The 18,966-nt window shown below is 42.0% G+C and overlaps 1 protein-coding gene across 2 annotated transcripts; it reads left to right on the top strand.

The window, feature by feature from the left end:
- The first annotated feature begins 773 nt into the window (after positions 1-773).
- LOC142638384 (uncharacterized) lies at positions 774-8,060 on the top strand. 2 transcript variants are annotated; one of them, XM_075812417.1, is made up of 4 exons: positions 774-1,210; positions 1,312-5,276; positions 5,506-5,687; positions 7,722-8,060. In XM_075812417.1, the coding sequence occupies exons 1-2, from the start codon at positions 1,051-1,053 to the stop codon at positions 4,581-4,583; spliced, it is 3,432 nt and encodes a 1,143-aa protein (XP_075668532.1). In that variant the 5' UTR covers positions 774-1,050; the 3' UTR covers positions 4,584-5,276; positions 5,506-5,687; positions 7,722-8,060. The 2 variants fall into 2 exon arrangements, with proteins under 2 accessions (XP_075668532.1, XP_075668531.1); XM_075812416.1 differs by lacking the exon at positions 7,722-8,060 and having other exon boundaries at positions 5,506-6,270.
- Positions 8,061-18,966: the final 10,906 nt, after the last annotated feature.

Raw genomic sequence — 18,966 nt, 5'->3', positions numbered from 1 at the left:
ATAGAAACTAGTGGGATTGATCTTGGGCATGTAATTGTAAATGAACCAAACTGCATAAGAGTAGCTCATGCTCAGCTAAAAAAAAAAAAAAGAGTTTGTTTATATTTGTTTATTTAATAAATAGGGAAAATTACAACTTGAAATTTGAATCTTTATCCACTTGAGGTTAACTCAGTTAAAATCCACTAGTGTCAAAAACATGACTAAATATGTAATTTTACTCTACTTTTATGTCTCTCCCCTCCAAAAACACAAAAAACATAAAAATACAAGATCAAATAAGATAAAAAATAATCCAATGAAACACTTGCATCATGGGATTTCAAACCACAAGTAAGCAACTTAAATTTTGGTCAAATCATAGGTAAACTTAAATTTGACTTAAAAAAGTCAAGCTCGAGCCTAAGTTTAAGCTCGATTATTAAACGAGTTAAGCTTAAACATAATAATGTGTTCTTGAACAACTCGTCAATATGATAATCGATTTAATTATATATAATATGATATTTTTATATGTATATATGTCTAAAAATATGTTTATATAGAATTTTTAAGAATAATGTGTTTATAAACTTTTTTATTTTGTAGAATGTGCTTATAGACTTGGGATTTAATTGTGGTATAAGTTTGTGTAAAAATATGTTTATTTATGGATACCCATTACCTAGGCCCAAATAAGGTAACGATGAAATTCTTACATTTTCATAATTCCCATGAGTCCAGAGCAACAGCGATGTTGAGGAGAAGCCCAGTTCTTCGTCAGCCACAACCTCGCTAGTTTCCCCACAAAGCATGAAACTTTAGACCCTTTTCTCATATGGGTGTCTCTACTTTTACCAATATACACACTTCTAGCTGCAAAAAACACAGCTCCGCTGCTCACACAGTAATGGCTATGAATATGATTAGGAAGAGCCAGTGATGCCTGTAAGTTTACCACAAAGTTTTAAACTTTAGACCCTTTTCTCACATGGGTGTCTCTAGTTTTACCAAAGAAAACAATATACACACTTCTAGCAGCCAAAACAAAGCTCTACTGAACCTACAGTAATGTGTTTTAGTTCTCTATCAGCCAAAATTTCTCTGATTTCACACCGACTATCAAAATTTAGAGCCTTTTCTCACATGGGGTTCTCTAGTTTTGCCAGAGAAAGGAATACATGCAATTCTCGTAGCCTAAATGAAGCTCTGCAGAACATACATACCGCTGGTATGCCTCTCTCCTCATGTGTGTTTGCCTCTGTGTTTGAATATATATACATATATATGCGCTTTTATTTATTTTAAAGTTTTGGATTTTGGGACCAATAGGTGCAGAAATGGAGAAGAGCATATACACACTTCTCACTATAGACCGTTGGGAGTCACTGAACCACATGGAATATAGGTTGGCTTCACTTAGACCAGTTCATGGGAGGCTGGCCTTGAAATTCCTCAACTGGGTTATCAAGCAACCTGGTTTGGAACTCAATCATCTTACCCATATACTTTGCATTACAACCCATGTACTTGTTAGAGCTAGAATGTATGACTCTGCCAAATCAATTTTGAGGCACTTATCACAAATGGGTATTGGGACTAATTCAGTTTTTGGTGCTGTTATGGACACTTACCATCTTTGTAATTCAAATCCTGCAGTTTTTGACCTTCTAATTAGGGTTTATATTAGAGAAAGGATGGTTAGAGATGCTGTAGAAACTTTCTATTTAATGGGGTTTCGGGGATTTAGGCCGTCGGTTTTTACGTGTAATATGATTCTAGCTTCAATGGTAAAAGATAGGAGAGCGGGGTTGGTTTGGTCTTTTTTCAAGGAAGTGCTTGGAAGGAAGGTCTGTCCTAATGTTGCTACTTTTAATATATTAATAAATGCCTTATGTGTGGAAGGGAAGCTAAAGAAAGCCGGTTATCTTTTAAGAAAGATGGAAGATAGTGGTTACATTCCAACTATAGTTACTTATAATACTTTGCTCAATTGGTATTGCAAGAAGGGACGATACAAAGCGGCATTTGAGCTCATTGACTATATGGGATCTAAGGGTATTAAAGCAGATGTTTGTACATATAATATGTTTATTGATGATTTGTGTAGAAACAACAGGAGTGCGAAAGGTTATTTACTGCTAAAAAAGATGAGGAAAAAGATGGTATTTCCTAATGAAGTGACTTATAATACTCTGATTAATGGGTTTGTTAAGGAGGGAAAGATTGGAGTTGCTACTTGGCTTTTGGATGAGATGACACTACTTAATCTTTCACTGAACTGTATTACTTACAATGCTTTGGTCGATGGGCACTGTAAAAAGGGTAGTTTTGAAGAAGCATTTAGACTTTTGGATATGATGGAAGCAGAGGGATTGCAGCCTAATGATGTCAGTTATGGGACTCTTTTAAATGGCCTGTGCAAGCATGCCAATTTTGAATTAGCAAGAAGTGTTCTAGAGAGAATGAGGATGAAGGGGATGGAGGTTAATTGTATTTCTTACACTGCAATGATTGATGGATTATGCAAAAATGGGTTGCTTAATGAAGCTGTGCAGTTGCTCAATAAGATGTCCACGGAATGTGTTAATCCTGATGTTTTCACATTTTCAGTGCTCATAAATGGATTTTGCAGAGTGGGGAAGATTAAAAATGCAAAGGAGATATTATGTAAAATTTATAAAGCTGGACTTCTACCAAACAATATCATATTCTCAACATTAGTCTATAATTTTTGCAAGATGGGAAATATTACAGAGGCATTGAGAGTCTATGCAGCTATGAATATCAATGGCTGTGATGTGGATCATTTCACATGTAACATGTTGGTTACTTCTTTATGTGGGGTTGGAAAAGTGGTAGAGGCAGAAGATTTTATGCATCACATGAGTAGGGTAGGCCTTGGTCCTAACTCTGTCACTTTCGATTGTATCATAGATGCCTATGGAAATTTGGGTGACGGGTTAAAAGCATTTTCTATTTTCGATGAAATGAATAGATTAGGTCATCACCCAAGTCCTTTTACATATGGGAGTTTACTGAAAGGACTATGCAAGGGGGGAAATCTGGGGGAGGCAAAGAAATTTTTGAATAAACTCTACCACATTCCTTCTGCTGTAGATACTGTTCTCTACAATACAATACTTTCTGAGACATGTAAATTGGGGAATTTGCAGGAGGCAGTGGTCCTTCTTGATGAGATGGTCCAGAATGGCGTGCTGCCTGATAGTTATACGTACAATATTCTTCTTTCTGGGTTATGCAGGAAAGGAAAATTGGTTGCTGCTATCTTGTTGTTGGGGAAGTTGATGGAAAAAGAAACTTTATCACCAAATATGGTATCATATACCTGTTTGGTTGATGGCCTTTTTAAGGTCGGGCAATCAAAGGCAGCATTGTATCTTTATGAAGAGATGGAGAACAAAGGCCTGAACCCTGACACTGTTGCACATAATGCAATTTTAGATGGATACTCAAGGATGGGGAAACTGGTGCAGGCAAATAATCTTTTTTCTACTATGAGGAGCAAAAGTTTGTGTCCTAGCTTGGCTACATATAATATTCTCTTGCATGGATATTCAAAGAAACGGATTTTAGCAGCATGCTCTAGCTTGTTCGGTATTATGATGAGGACAGGTTTTCCGCCTGACAAATTAACTTGGCATTCTCTTATTCTTGGACTTTGTGAATCTGGTATGTTGGACGTTGGTATCAAAATGCTGAAAAAAATGACAATGGAAGGTGTTATAGCTGATCAGTTTACATTTAACATGCTTATTGCCAAGTGTTGTGAAACTGGGGAGATGTCAAAGGCCTTTGATCTGGTTACTATTATGAATTTTTTTGGTGTATGTTCAGATGTAAATACCCAAAATGCCATCTTAAATGGACTGGTTAGAACTTCATCTTTCCGGGAATCCCATATTCTTTTGCATGACATGTTGGAAAAGGGTTTCATTCCAAAGTGTACACAATATATCACTCTAATCAATGGTATGTGTAGAGTGGGAGATATACAAGGAGCATTCAAGCTGAAAGATGAGATGGAAGCACTGGGTATCAGTTCCCGTGATGTTGCTGAGAGTGCTATGGTTAGAGGGCTTGCACGAGGTGGGAAAATTGAAGAAGCCATGCTGGTTTTTAATTGCATGCTTCAGATGCAACTCATTCCAACTACTGCAACTTTTACTTCTTTGATGCACATTTTGTGCAAGGATGCTAACCTTAAGCAGGCTCTAAAGTTGAAGGGCATTATGGAACATTGCGGTCTGAAGCTTGATGTTGCTGCTTATAATGTTCTCATTTCAGGTCTTTGTGCTAATGGTGATGGTGTGGTTGCATTTGAATTTTATGAAGAGATGAAACAAAAAGGTCTCTGGCCCAACACCACCACCTATGCTGTTCTCATTGAAGCCATTTCAGCAGAAAATAATATTGTCAAGGGTGAAATGCTCTTGAGGGACTTGCAGGAAAGGGGATGGATATCTTGGGATGGGGGTGGAAGCACCCAACAGTTAAATGAGGGATTGATAATTGCCATGGAAAAAATAAGTTCATTGAGGAAAAATAGAAGGAAGCCAAAAATAAGTAGGAAAACAATTTAATTTGATTGTGTTCACAAAACATAAATCCCTTCTTCTGGACTTCTGGCAGATGAGACTGGCATTGGACTTCCTTTATGATGGCAGTTGTGGTACTCATGAACTGCTACTTTTTAAAAATAATGTCCCTTATCTTGTGGTTCATATGGAGGTGCTTTGAAGGGGCCTTGGAAGGGACACAGACCTCATCTGAAAAACAGAAAGAATAACGAATATATATGGTTTTTATTCCTCGTCGTTCTTTTTTGAATTTGACTGAGAGATGGGCTTTCAGGAACAATAACAAAAGGATATCTTGGTATCTGATCTTCTACTTGGCAATTCATCTGGTGACCTCATGGTTGCCAAAGAAACCCCAAGAAGCATCAAACATTTCCAATGAGACCCATGGAACAATTCTTAGATAGCAAGCACTAGCTACCGGGAAGCATAAAGATTGATTAATGTCCAGATTGCAAACCCAACAAAAAAACCACCACAACACCACAGCAGCCATGATGCAGTTCGACCATGAACCCAAACGATGGTGACGGCCTTCTGGGCATGTCAACTAGCCACCTGTCAGATACTCAACTAGTCACTTGTTCGCTTCCAATTTGAAAAGTCATGCCACTGTTTCAGGGAGCCTCTGAAAGTGTCCTTCCTTCTCAATTCCTGGGCATGCATCCAATGCTTTCATTTCAATCTTGTACCAAGGTACACTGACTACTTACTTTAGTATAGCTGCACCTAATTTTTTTTTAATTTTACCTCCTTTTCTCCCCCTTCCTGTCAATGTTGCCAATTCTGCTTGAGGTTATAAATCTAAGATGGAATCTTGATGCATCAGATGTGATTCGAATATGTTGTGTCCTTCAATTTTGTTCTTTCTAATTTTTTCCTCATTTATTTTTTTAACCAATTATACATTTTCTGTTCTGTTTAGGTGATATACACTGCGCTTCATGCTTGGACATCATTGGAATTACCCTGGGGTTGATGACATGGAAGGTTTTACTCTTTGATGTGTTGATGCTGGGTTTTGAAGTATATAGACAAGGAGTAAGACATTAGACCAACGTTCTGAGCCGGTCTTGTTATGCCAACATGAGTTGCATTGCATTCAGTGTGAGTCCATTTTTTTTTTCAATAAATGTGTGTGTGTGTAGTCCTTTAATTTCTTTGATATTTGAAGCCTTAGGGGTCCCACATAGGTAAGGATCTGGATATCTTGGTTGATGTGGACTGTGGAGAAAAAATGTATAATGAAGTTTTGGCCCCATCGCCTTTGTTATATTCTGTGGAATAAAAGGACGGTTAGAATTCAAGGGTCCTACCAAAAATAATCATTTATCAAAAGGTTTTCTTTTTTCTGGTTCTTTTAACTTTTAGAGCAACTTCAGAAGGAAACTACAACTTGTTTGTAGTCATATCAGAGCAAACAACTAGTAATGTTTGTCCGTACGTTAATCATTTGAATTAGCAGGAGTACTGTATTTGTAGGGAACCTTTGGTATACAGCCTCAACTTGTATGCACCATTGGGAGACTCCCATGTATAATCTTGTTTCCTCCCATTTCTTTGATATTGGTATGCTAAGTTATTGAAATGTTTGGATAATTCAATTTGGAGACATGAATTTTGTTATTGACAAACTATAATTCATCTTGACAGACCGTAAAAATGTAATCAGTTATCTTGTTCTGTGTTCTTTGGGTCTAACTTTTCTCTTATTCCAAGCTCCACTTCACATTATTACCATTTGCTCCTAATCGATTAACTTCTAACAGAATATGTTGCACTAAGAAAGCCTAAAACACAGCAATCATTTTGTGAGCAATGAACTAAAATAATTGCTTTCGGTCATAAAAATGTCATGGATGATGAGCTAGAGTTTTAGGCTCCATTTGGGAGTTCATAAGGGAATGGAAAGGAATGGAATAGAATGTATATAAATAAGGGAAATGAATGGAAAAGAATGAAATGGAATGAAATTAAGTAACCTTGATTGGATATTTTAAAATAAAGGAATGAAAAAGAATGAAAAAGAATGGAATGTAAGTAATCTTGTTTGGGAGCAACATGGAGGGAATGGAATAGAATCATTTTATGACAATATTACTATTAGATTCATATTTTAAAATAAATGGTTGAATATATAGGGGTATTTTGAGAGTTTTAGTAAAAAAATCATTAAATCTAATTTCATTCCCTTTCATTCCTCCCAATTTTGGGGGGAATGAAAATTTGAGGGTTTAAGGGAATAGAGAGGAATGAGTGTTCTCTCCTACCCATTTCATTCCTTCCCACTTAAACTCCCAAACAAAGGAATGAGCTTTCCATTCCCTCCATTAAACTCCCAAACAAGGGAAAAGAAAAATATTCTAAAATTATTATTTTCATTCTTTCTATTCCATTCCATTCTCTCCTCCCAAATAAGGCTAATTAGTTCTCAATGTGGGATTAATTTTCTGATGGCCAGTTGCAGTAAGAGCCACTGAAGATACTCAGACACGATATGATTAAACTTATTTCCAAAGGATATTTATCAGATGTTATGTGAAGAAACGTGGTATGATTTCATTTTTGTTATGAAAATATATGCTCTCTCATCTAAAGGTTTCCTTCTTTATTCCCACATTTTGCTACTTAATGAGCATCTTGGTTTAGATATTTCTTGATAAGTCCTCTTAGTTTTAGACATGTTTCTCATAAATACCGCCAAAAACAGAACTAGAAGATGGAGCCTCACAGCAGGAGGTGTCAATCAATAAGGGCACATCTCTTCACATGCTGCTTGAGAGAATCTTTTTTTTTTTTTTGGGGGGGGGGGGGGTCAGGATTTTGAGTGAGCTCTGTCATCTGGTCTACTGCTTGGAAGATCAGGACAAAAAATCAGTGGCACATGGTGACCAATTTAGATGCAGTTCATTAGGTGTTGTACTTGAAGTTCTCTAATCAAATTCAACACATGGCTGTATTGACCAATGCAACGCAAACAACATTAATTTTTTGAAGCACAATTTAATTCAACGTAGCTATATTTGACTATAATTGGAGAACCTAAGTTAAATACCTAAAGAATTGGACCTAAGTATCACCCTTTGTCAGTATAGATTTTTTCCTAGTAAATGATTTTTATTTTTTTCCTTCTTTCCACAGGTCATGATTTTGGGAAGGCCAGACTACTCAACAATAAAGAAAGCCGCCCAACAATGGTGGATGAAGCAACTTGTTTGTGAAACAAGTTGGCCTGTGTGGGAACCATAATAGTAGTGGTGTGTCTAAAATTTATTTTAGTGTGCCTCAATATTTCTCTTTAATCTGTACCCTTTAGTGGAGGCATGAACGAGACTGTCATCAAAATTTGTCGAGGGACTACCATTTTAGAAAAATGTGAAGCATTGTTATGGCGTGGCAGACAGAATCTAACAATTTTATCAGGGGTGGACTTAGTATTATTGACTTCACAATTATAATTTATAGTATAACCATGATTGGAGCTCCTGTAATTGTTGTCATGTGTCCTGCCTTGTGCTCATAAGCCAGATTCTTTTCTTGATTATCTCATTTATAAGTTTCTTGGAATTTTACAAACTAAAAATTGAGTTTCCTTATGTTACATTCAATCTATACCTATCGATTATGATTTTGAGAGCTTATAACTTGTTATTGCAAGTCTTGCAGTTTGGATGGCAATTTTTTTTTTTGCTGAAAATTAGCAAAGTTACAGTTATACCTAAAAAAAAAAAAAAGTGAGATTTTAAAACGTTGTACACAAGTAAATAATTGATAAAATGAAAAGAAAAAAACTTAAACCAAGTTCACGACAGATGAGTTTTGGACAAAAGACATATAGCCTTTGGTGGCCCCCTATCTAGATGAGTAATAAAACTAACCAAAACCTAAGACCATCAACAAGAACTCAATGCAATCCCAACTACATAAACAAAGAAGCAATGTCCATTGTTGTTGTGGTATCTATACTTTATAGTATTTAATTTAATGATATGTTAAAAAAAGAGGGAGATGGAAGAGGATAAATAAAATGTGTCCAAAAAAGAGAGAGAGGCAGGAATGTACTAATGCATAGAGTTGTGATATATGATTAAATGATAGATTTTTATTCCCACCACTCTTTGAGGTCAATATGCTCTCTAATAACTGTAAGTGCACAATTGCACCTGGACCCAAAGAAGGTTATGGGCTCAGGCCCAATGAGCCTTAAACAATGAAATCTGTAGAGTGGAGGTGTGAAATCTAGATTAGAAGTGCTGAGAACTTGATAACGGGCTAAGAGTTATAAACGTATGTAGATAACAAAAGATAATTGTAAATAGGCCTCCTCGGACGTAAGCCGAGGACTACTTCTGTATTATTTCTATTTCTTTCTTAAAAGTTACAATTCTTAGTTTTCTTTCTTTGTTGTTTGATTCCCCTCTCCTTTTTGGCCTTTACCCCCCTTAAATACTTCCTTCCCTGATACTTTTTGAACAGTGACTAGAAGTTTTCACCTCACTGTTCAGGGGTCACTTCCCCATTAATGCGGCCAGGGAGGTAGGTGCAGAGCCTTTAATGCGGAGGTGACAGCCTTTACTCTTGATATTTTCTTTAACACTGGTGCATCTAGAAAGTTCAGGGTGTCCCCCTTTAACCATCAGTCTTTCCAGAGTTGTGCCTCGACCTTTATAATGAAGTTTTGAGTTCTCTTGGATTTGTCCGAGGAGAAACTCTCCCTCGGCTGTATCCTCGGATCCTCGGCGTATGGGCCAATTCGTAGAGTTTAATTCTGGAGCAGGTCGGCCCTCCATGCTACAGTCCAAAGGCCCATATGCCCACTTGGGTCCTTTTACTCCCCACAATAGCCCCTCAAAACTCTATTTTTCATCATCCGAGGAGAAAAATAGGGTTTTGATCCAACGAAAACTTTCCCCACACGTTCTATAAAGAACTACTCGTGTGAAGACCGTTTCGCGTTCCAGAGGATGCCACTTGGCGGTTTTACTTTAAAAAACGCGCGCATTTATTACCGTAAGTTATACCTTGCCCCCCACGTTCAACGGTGAGATGAGTATCCAACGGTCCTTGTTACTCCATGAAAATTTGGGCGGGACAAATACAATTTCGAGGCGGCTTCCCGCACGTTGTGACGCTTCGGGAACCTGCGCCTTCATTTATTTCTCCAGAGGCTAATCCCATCAAAACATCAGCAATCACCTTTTGTCTGCAGAAAATCTGTGGAAATTTGCACAACTTGAAACTTGTAAGTTCTTGTTTCTTTTCTCTTAACCCTTTCTCCTCGGACCCTGTCCTCGACTAACCTTATAACCATTCTCTTTCTTAGTACTTAGCCTTTCGTTTCTTTCCGATAGGTAAGTTTAAGTGTCTAGTTGATACCGCCGCTGGGATGGAAGGTTTTAGAGCCAAGTATCATATTCCCAGCGACGTAGGTCTAGAATACTGCTCGGTGGAAGCCGTGGCCAGTGCTAGGAAAATCGGAGAGGTCATCATTCCCATGGTCGCCTTCGTAGAAGGTGGGATGACCCTTCCAATGAAACCCGTAACCAGGGAGTACCTCCGCAACCACCGGTTGTGTCCTGATCAGTGCGCTCCAAACGTTTTTAGAGTTTTAGGAAGCGTCGATGCTCTAAACGAGCAAATGGGTCTGAACCTCACCTGGCATGATGTCGTTTTTATGTACGAATGCACAAACTCACTGGAGTAGGTTATTACATCAAATCCCGCTCCTGCGTAGTTAGGTTGATCTCCTGCTTGCCAAAGTCCAATAAAGGCATGAAGGATGACTATCTAATCGTCTCTGGCAACTGGCACGACGGCCCCCACTGCCCTGTTGAGTGGGGAGATCCAGGTGTGACACCTTAGGATTTAACTTCCCCTAACTTCCTAAATCATCTAGGAATATGTATTGGCATTTACTTGAGCGTCTGACTTTAATTTATTATATGTTCTACGTATCTGACCGTGTTCACTTATTCTGATGTTTCTCTTTGCAGATAAGCAAAACGTGCGCCCCCGCTTAAGCCACTGCAACGTTGCCGATTTGAATCGAGTGCTACGCTCTGAAGTGTTCGTCAGCGAAGACTTACAACTTAGGGCGGCTCATTTGATTCTTGGGTACAAGCCTGTCTCCTCGGACTTTCAGGAGATCGAAAACGCAATAATCGCGGGTGACCGGAGGCGAAGAAGGATTCATGTGGCCAGGCCGCACTTCTTAGCTGACCAAGACCTTCCCGACGACCCCAACACCATTCTGTACAACCGTCCTATCGCGGCAACCCCCCTCTCAACACACTCCCAAGCAACTGCCATCCCGGAGGAGCAGGTGTCCTCTTCACATACACTTGACGATGAAATAGACAACTTCCATCTTGAGGACATCGAAAGACCTCGAGGAAACCTATTTGTCGTACTTTCTGACGAGGACGAAGAGCCCACCGAGGCTTCTGGAGTTGAAGGGTTCGTTGTTGCCCACCCCACAGTCAAATCCGAGGAGGACATGGACAGACTTCACGGCCTTCTGACCAAGAGAGGCGAAAAAGTCGCCCAGAAGAAGACAGGAGGGTCCCAAGCTCTTCCATCCTTGCCACCTCCCCCTCCTCCAGCCGAACCCAAGCTTCCAGCTGAAGAGCCAAAAAAGAAAAGGAAGGGGGAGGCCGAGGAGACTGCTGGCGAAAAACAAAAAAGACCGAAACAACAGCCGCAGCCAACTCAGCAGCAGAAGCTAGATAAAGGCAAAGGCAGGGCTTGTTCAGTTGAGAGTGGGGAGATCCGTGATGTGGCCGAAGTGCGCCGAGCACCGGCCACATGGTCTCCTGACCTAAAACTAGACGGTGCACCAATTTCCTGCCAGTCTAGTATCAGGGCAATCCAACAAAGCCATGCCCACCACCTGGCCGATGCGTTGGAGCGCCCACTTCTGCTGCCCAAGGACATGGAAACCTTGGAGAGAATGAGCCAACCCCAACTATTCCTGTCCTTAAAAAGGGAGTTAGCCCTGGTAAGTTTTAATTTTTCATGAACATTTCCTTCTTCATAATACTGGATTAATGAGAAGTGTCTTGCTACATCTAATTTCTTAACACTTTATGTAGGCCGTTCAAGAAGTCTTTTTAGTCGAGAAGTTTGTAGAAGACTCTCGGAAGAAGGCTAGACTGGAGCTTGACATTCGAATGGAGACTGAGAAGTCCCTAGGCCAAGCCCTTGCAGAAAATGAGAAACTTGTCTCTCAGGTGGCTGATCTCAAAAGAGAAAGAGATGGTGCCGAGGCCAGCCTGAAGACGATGAAGACTCAAATAGAAGGGCAGCGCAAGCTTCTCCGTGAAAAAGACGACAAATTAGCCCAAGCCGAGAGGGAGCGCTCGGAATTGGAGAGGGAGCTTGCGCGCCTGAAGGAGGAAGCTGGCGCATTCAAACGCTCTCTAGATGCCGCCAAGCAGGCGAGTTATGAAGAAGGGGTAGCTGCAACAGAGGAACAGCTGACAGAGGCTTTCGCGGCCTTGTGCCGGGAGTACTGTCAGCAAGTCTGGGGGGAAGCTCTAAATGTAGCAGGTGTTCCTTCAGCCTCGGAGCTGAGGAAGTCCGAGAACATTTGGCTTCCCCTGGAAATACAGGAGATAGAAGAGACTCCTGCTGTTGCTCCTGCCCTTGAGGCAACTCTTCCTGCTCTTCCTCCTACTGCCCCAAAGCTCGTTCCAGATCCTACAGAGCCTTCAGGTTCCAACAAAGAGATGGAAGGGAGTGGGGATGCCGAGAAAGGCTTAAGCCAAACTGTGGAGCCCAATGTCCCTCCAACAAATGCAGCAGACAGAGGGAAACAAGTTTTGTCTCCTTTTGAGTTGGAGCTAAGAAATACCGAGGCAACCAGCACTTCTCAGCAAAATCCCCCTCCAAGAGTTTAGGGACTAGCCTAGGACTTCTCTTTCTTTGTAACCAGAACTTAGCGTGTAATGTATGCCAAAATTATTAATGAAAGACAATCTTTGTACAACTTTCTTTTATTTTATATTTGTTCTACTTTTTTTTTTTTTTTTTTGGGCTTGTCGTAAGAATTCTTATGAAGACATAGTTAAAGGCAGGGATTGCACAATTATAACCCCCATACATCCATGCGCACGTTTGCCTGGCACAGTAAAATACTTAAGAACCTGATAGAGAGTAACTTAGTTTGGATACCAAGCAATGCCTTAGTTAAACAATGCCTTAATTAAACAATGCCTTATAATCTGTGGCATTGCTTTTAGTAGGATGTAAGGTCCGAGGACCATTCCTTACATAAATTTACTTAACATTTAAAGACACAGAACCTAAAATCCGAATTAATGAATGGTAAGATGCTGATTTCCACAAAACATGTAATAGAAACAAGAACCGTGACAAGATATTAAGAATAGCAACTTTAACTGTTAAATTTCTCAAAGTAGGAGGTCCGAGGACCCGGTATAACTAAAGTTCTGGTTGACAGATGCTAAGATATCAATTTCCACAAGGTTTGTGGTCCGAGGACTACACTTAACCAAGTTTCTGTTTGATTCTTAAGAATAGTAATTTCAAATGTTAATTTTCCCAAAGTAGGAGGTCCGAGGACCCGGCATAACTAAGGTTCTGTTTAACAAATGATAAGATATCAATTTCCACAAGGTTTGTGGTCCGAGGACTACACTTAACCAAGTTTCTGTTTGATTCTTAAGAATAGTAACTTCAAATGTTAATTTTCTCAAAGTAGGAGGTCCGAGGACCCGACATAACTAAGGTTCTGTTTAACAAATGATAAGACATCAATTTCCACAAGGTTTGTGGTCCGAGGACTACACTTAACCAAGTTTCTGTTTGATTCTTAAGAATAGTAACTTCAAATGTTAATTTTCCCAAAGTAGGAGGTCCGAGGACCCGGCATAACTAAGGTTCTGTTTAACAAATGATAAGATATCAATTTCCACAAGGTTTGTGGTCCGAGGACTACACTTAACCAAGTTTTTGTTTGATTCTTAAGAATAGTAACTTCAAATGTTAATTTTACCAAAGTAGGAGGTCCGAGGACCCGGCATAACTAAGGTTCTGTTTAATAGATGATAAGATATCAATTTCCACAAGGTTTGTGGTCTGAGGACTACACTTAACCAAGTTTCTGTTTGATTCTTAAGAATAGTAACTTCAAATGTCAGAGGTACTTATAACTTTGAAATGTTAACTGACAAAAGTACATTTTATTAATAATAATACCTTCTAAGATTATTTACATTCCATGGACGTGGTACAATTCTTTCATCTAGGTCAGCTAGCCGATATGACCCTATGCCTGCTACTGAAACAATGCGATAAGGGCCTTCCCAGTTGGGTCCTAGCTTACCCCAAGCCGGGTTCTTAGAAGTGCCCACAACTTTTCTTAGTACAAGATCATCAGGTGCAAGTGGCCTTAGCTTCACGTGAGCATCATATCTCCGTTTTAGCTTCTGTTGGTAATAAGCCATCTGGACCATAGCTGCCTCGCGTTGTTCCTCAATTAAATCAAGACCTTTCTCCAGGAGTCCATCGTTATTCTCCGGGCTAAAAGAACTCGTCTTGAGAGTGGGAAAACCAGATTCTAAAGGTATCACTGCCTCGGCCCCATAAGTCATAGAGAATGGTGTTTCTCCAGTCAACCTGCGCGGTGTAGTCCGATATGTCCACAGAACATGTGGGAGTTCTTCCACCCACCTGCCTTTCGCCTCGTCCAACCTTTTCTTGAGCCTACTAACTATGACCTTGTTAACGGCCTCGGCTTGCCCATTTCCCTGAGGGTAAGCTGGGGTGGAGTATCTGTTTATGATGCCCATATTACAACAATACTTCCTAAAAGCCTGACTGTCGAACTGAACGCCATTGTCTGAGATGAGTGTACGTGGTATACCGAATCTAGTGACAATGTTTTTCCAGACAAACTTCTTGGAGTCCACGTCTCTGATATTTGCTAAGGGCTCGGCCTCAACCCATTTAGTGAAGTAGTCTGTTCCCACAAGAAGCCACCTTTTATTTCCTGCAGCCCTCGGAAACGGCCCCACTATGTCCAATCCCCACTGGGCAAAAGGCCAAGGACTGGAGAGAGGGTTAAGAACCCCACCAGGTTGATGAATATTAGGGGCGAACCTCTGGCATTGATCACATTTTCTGGCATAGTCCTGAGCCTCTCTCTGCATATTGGGCCACCAATAACCCTGAGTCAGAGCTCTATGGGCTAAGGACCTTCTCCCAGTGTGGCTTCCACAAATTCCCTCGTGCAGTTCCTCCAGTAATGCTTCCGTTGATTCAGGGTGCACACACAACAAGTACGGTCCTGAGAAGGATCGTTTGTACAGCTTCTGGTCCTCGGACAACCAGAAACGTGGCGCCTTTCGACGTATCTTTTCTGCTTCAGATTTGTCCTCAGGAAGGATATCATTCTTAAGAAAAGATATAACCGGGTCGATCCAACTAGGTCCAGGCCTTATCAGATGAATGTGAACTGTGCTGACAATGGTAAGAGTTGGCTCCAACAAATCTTCCACGAGGATGACTCTGGGCAAGTCCTGAGCCGAGGACATCGCCAACGTAGCCAAAGAATCTGCATGGGTGTTTGTACTCCTAGAAATATGAGCTAAAGCGAAGGAGTCAAATTCAACTTGCTGACGCTTGACCTGGGCCAAATATTCCTGCATTCTGGGGTCTCTAGCCTCCATGGTCCCCATGACTTGGCCGACCACTAACTGAGAGTCCGAGAACACATGGATTTCCTTTCCACCCATCCTACGTACCATCTGCATACCTACCGAGACTGCTTCATATTCGGCCTCGTTGTTAGTAGCCGAGAATGCCAATCTCAAAGATTTTTCGAAGACAATTCCGTCAGGGGACATTAGAACAAGTCCAACATCAGACCCTCTCTGATTAGCAGCCTCATCCACATACACTTTCCAAGTTGAAGGCACTGCGGCCGTGATCACTCCAACTGATTTTCCATCCATGTGTGCTTCTTTTAGAGTTTCTTCTAGCAATGGTTCAGTAAACTCTGCCACCAAGTCAGCGAGGACCTGACCCTTCACCGAGGTGCGAGGCTTGTATTTAATGTCAAAAGCCCCTAAAATGTTTCCCCACTTTGCCACCCTACCAGAGTAATCGGCGCTGCGTAACACCGCCTTGAGAGGCAATTGGGTCAGAACCACTACGGTGTGAGACTGGAAATAATGAGGAAGCTTGCGCGTGGCATGAACTATGGCCAGAAGCGCTTTCTCCAAGAGCAGATAGCGCACCTCGGCCTCATTTAAAGACTTACTAACGTAGTAGACCGGTTTTTGCACCCCGCTTTCATTCCTTATAAGGACCAGGCTGACCGCGTGGACGGCCACTGCCAGATAAGCAAACAAGACCTCGTCTCGCCTCGGGGCGAGACAAAATGGGTGGCCGAGAAAGATATTGCTTAAGCTGCTGAAAAGCTAACACGCAATCCTCGGTCCATTGAAACCCTTTCTATTTATTCAACAATTGGAAGAAAGGACGGCATCGGTCAGCTGACCGAGAGATAAACCTATTCAATGCGGCAATCATTCCGGTCAATTTCTGGATTTCTTTTGGGTTCCGAGGCGGCTGCAAATCCTGAATAGCCTTGACCTGTGCTGGGTTCACCTCTATGCCTCTGTGAGTAAGCATATATCCCAAAAACTTTCCGGACCCCACGCCAAAAGAGCACTTTGAGACGTTAAGGCGCAGCTTGTACTTTCTTAGCACCTGGAAGGTGTCGGCTAGATCTTTGACGTGTGAAGGTATTGTTTTGCTCTTCACCACCATATCATCTACATACACCTCAATGGTCTTCCCTAGTTGCTGTTCAAACATTCTAGTCATCATTCTTTGGTAGGTAGCCCCAGCATTCTTCAACCCGAATGGCATGACCTTATAGTGGTAGTTCCCTGTTGGAGTAATGAAAGCAGTTTTCTCCTGATCCTCCAATGCTAGTGGAATCTGATGGTAACCCTGGAAGGCATCCAAAAAACTCATTCGAGGATGTCCGACAGTGGCATTCACCAGTTGATCAATACGCAGCATGGGGAACGAATCCTTAGGGCAGGCCTTGTTCAAATCTGTGAAGTCCACACATACTCTCCACGTTCCATTCTTTTTTTTAACCACAACCGTATGCGCTAACCATTCGGGGTAGAAAATTTCTTTAATAGCCCCAGCCCTCTTGAGTTTGAGCACCTCTTCCTTTACAGCCTCGGAATGTTCTTTGGAAGAACGCCGAGGTGGCTGCCTTCTAGGAACACTGGCAGGGTTGACATTCAAACGATGGCAAATGAAGCTCGGATCTACACCTGGAGCCTTATACGGGTCCCACGCAAAAACATCAATATTGTCCTTCAGAAATTCCAACAACTCCATTTTCTCCAGGTGTGGCAAACGTATGCCGACTTGGAAGAACCTCTCTGGATCATCGGCTATCAAAAACTTCTCTAACTCCTCACAATGAGCCTCCTCTCCTGTCATCATTCCAGATGGATCAGGAGCTGTTAACTGCTATAAGGCTTTGGTGATCGAAGCTGAAGACTTGGCTTCTGTCTGGTGCAGCACTGCAGCCGATATGCATTGCCTGGCCACCGATTGGTTGTCGAGGATTTCTTCAACACATTCCCCCGAGGGGAACTTAACCTTAACATGCAAGGTAGAGGAGACAGCTCCAAGAGCGTGCAGCCATGGCCTGGCGAGGATGGCTGTATATGGAGAGTACGCGTCAACCACAATGAAATCCACCTCAACCGTTTCTGAGCCGGATTGAACGGGCAAATGAATTTGTCCCTTCGGCACGACGGCTCTCCCTTCGAAGCTTATAAGTGGCGAGTCATAAGGAGTAAGATCTTTCGGCTTCAATCTTAACCCCTTAAATAGATCAGGGTACATGATATCTGCACCGCTGCCCTGATCTATCATCACCCTCCTCACATCATAATTCCCTATCCTCAGCGTAACCACAAGAGCATCGTCATGGGGTTGGATAGTCCCTACCTTATCCTCCTCGGAAAATCCCAAAACGGGCAAATTTAGCTTCAACCTCTTCGGCCTGCAGCCCGACTCCTCGACCTGAGGATGTGAAACTGCCATCACCCTGGTGGGAGCCGAGCCGGTCCTGCCAGGTGCAGCAAAAATAACATTAATTGTTCCTAACGCCGGCCGAGATGAATTATTCCTCTGATTGTTTGAGCCAGATTGGCTGCCCTGCTCGCCAGGTTGGCACAAGTGCTGCTTCAGTTTTCCTTCACTGACAAGTTGCTCCAAGTGGTTCCAAAGGGTCCGACAATTCTCGGTAGTGTGGCCCACATCCTGATGGTATTGGCAGAAGAGGTTCTGATTCCTCTTCGCAGGTTCTCCTGCCATCTTACCAGGCCATTTGAAGAAGGGTTCCTTACGAACTTTCTCCAGCAGCTGATGTACTGGTTCTCGGAACACAGTGTTCACAGCCTGAGGTGCTGCCGAGCCGGATTGCCCAACGTAATCTCTTCTCGGCTTGTTATTGTGGTACCTGTCCGACCTAAAATCCCTTCTCTCCTGCGGGATAACCTTCTCCTTACCCTTTCCTTGCTGTTGGTCCTCCTCCACTCTCTTGTACTCGTCAATACGGTCCATGAGGCGACGTACGCTGCGGACGGGCTTTTTAGTCAAAGACTTTCTCAGGTCGTGATTAGTAGGAAGACCTACCTTAAAGGTATTGAGCGCCACCTCATCAAAGTCGCCATCTATTTCATTAAACATCTCCCAGTAATGGTCGGAGTATGCTTTCAACGTCTCCCCTTCCCTCATGGTCATGGATAACAGCGAATCCAATGGCCGAAGTACTCTGCTACACGTAATGAACCGCGAAGCGAATGCTCTAGTAAGCTCCCCAAACGAACCTATAGACCCCGATTTAAGGCCGTTGAACCACCTCATAGCAACAGGTCCCAAGCTAGAGGGGAAAACTTTACACATCAGGATCTCGTTGTGAGAGTGCACCGCCATCCTCTGGTTAAAATGACTCACGTGCTCCACCAGATCAGTCCGACCATTGTAGATGGTAAAGGTGGGTTGAGTAAACCTCCTCGGGAGCCTCCCCTTCTCAATCCTCCGTGAAAACGGAGATTTGGAGAGTTGGTGCAACGCTCGACTCATAGCATCGTTCCCTAAGCCCCTGGAAGGAACCTTCTTGCGTCTGCGAGCTGGCTGGTCATCCTCCTCACCAGAGGACATTGCACTGGGGGGCGAGCATGATCTTGAGCCGTAGCTACCTCCCCGTACCTCCTCTGAGGAAGGACTAGATGAGGATGGTGAAGACCTGCGTCTGGCGCGGCGTAACTTTCTCTTCAAACGATTAATCTCCTTCTGCATGGCTTTAACTCCATCCTCATGG

The sequence above is a fragment of the Castanea sativa genome, chromosome 6, assembly GCF_040712315.1.
Source record: "Castanea sativa cultivar Marrone di Chiusa Pesio chromosome 6, ASM4071231v1".
Classification (NCBI taxonomy): Eukaryota; Viridiplantae; Streptophyta; class Magnoliopsida; order Fagales; family Fagaceae; genus Castanea; species Castanea sativa.
The sequence above is the reverse complement of the archived record's forward strand: the minus strand, read 5'-3'. Positions and strand labels throughout refer to the sequence as shown.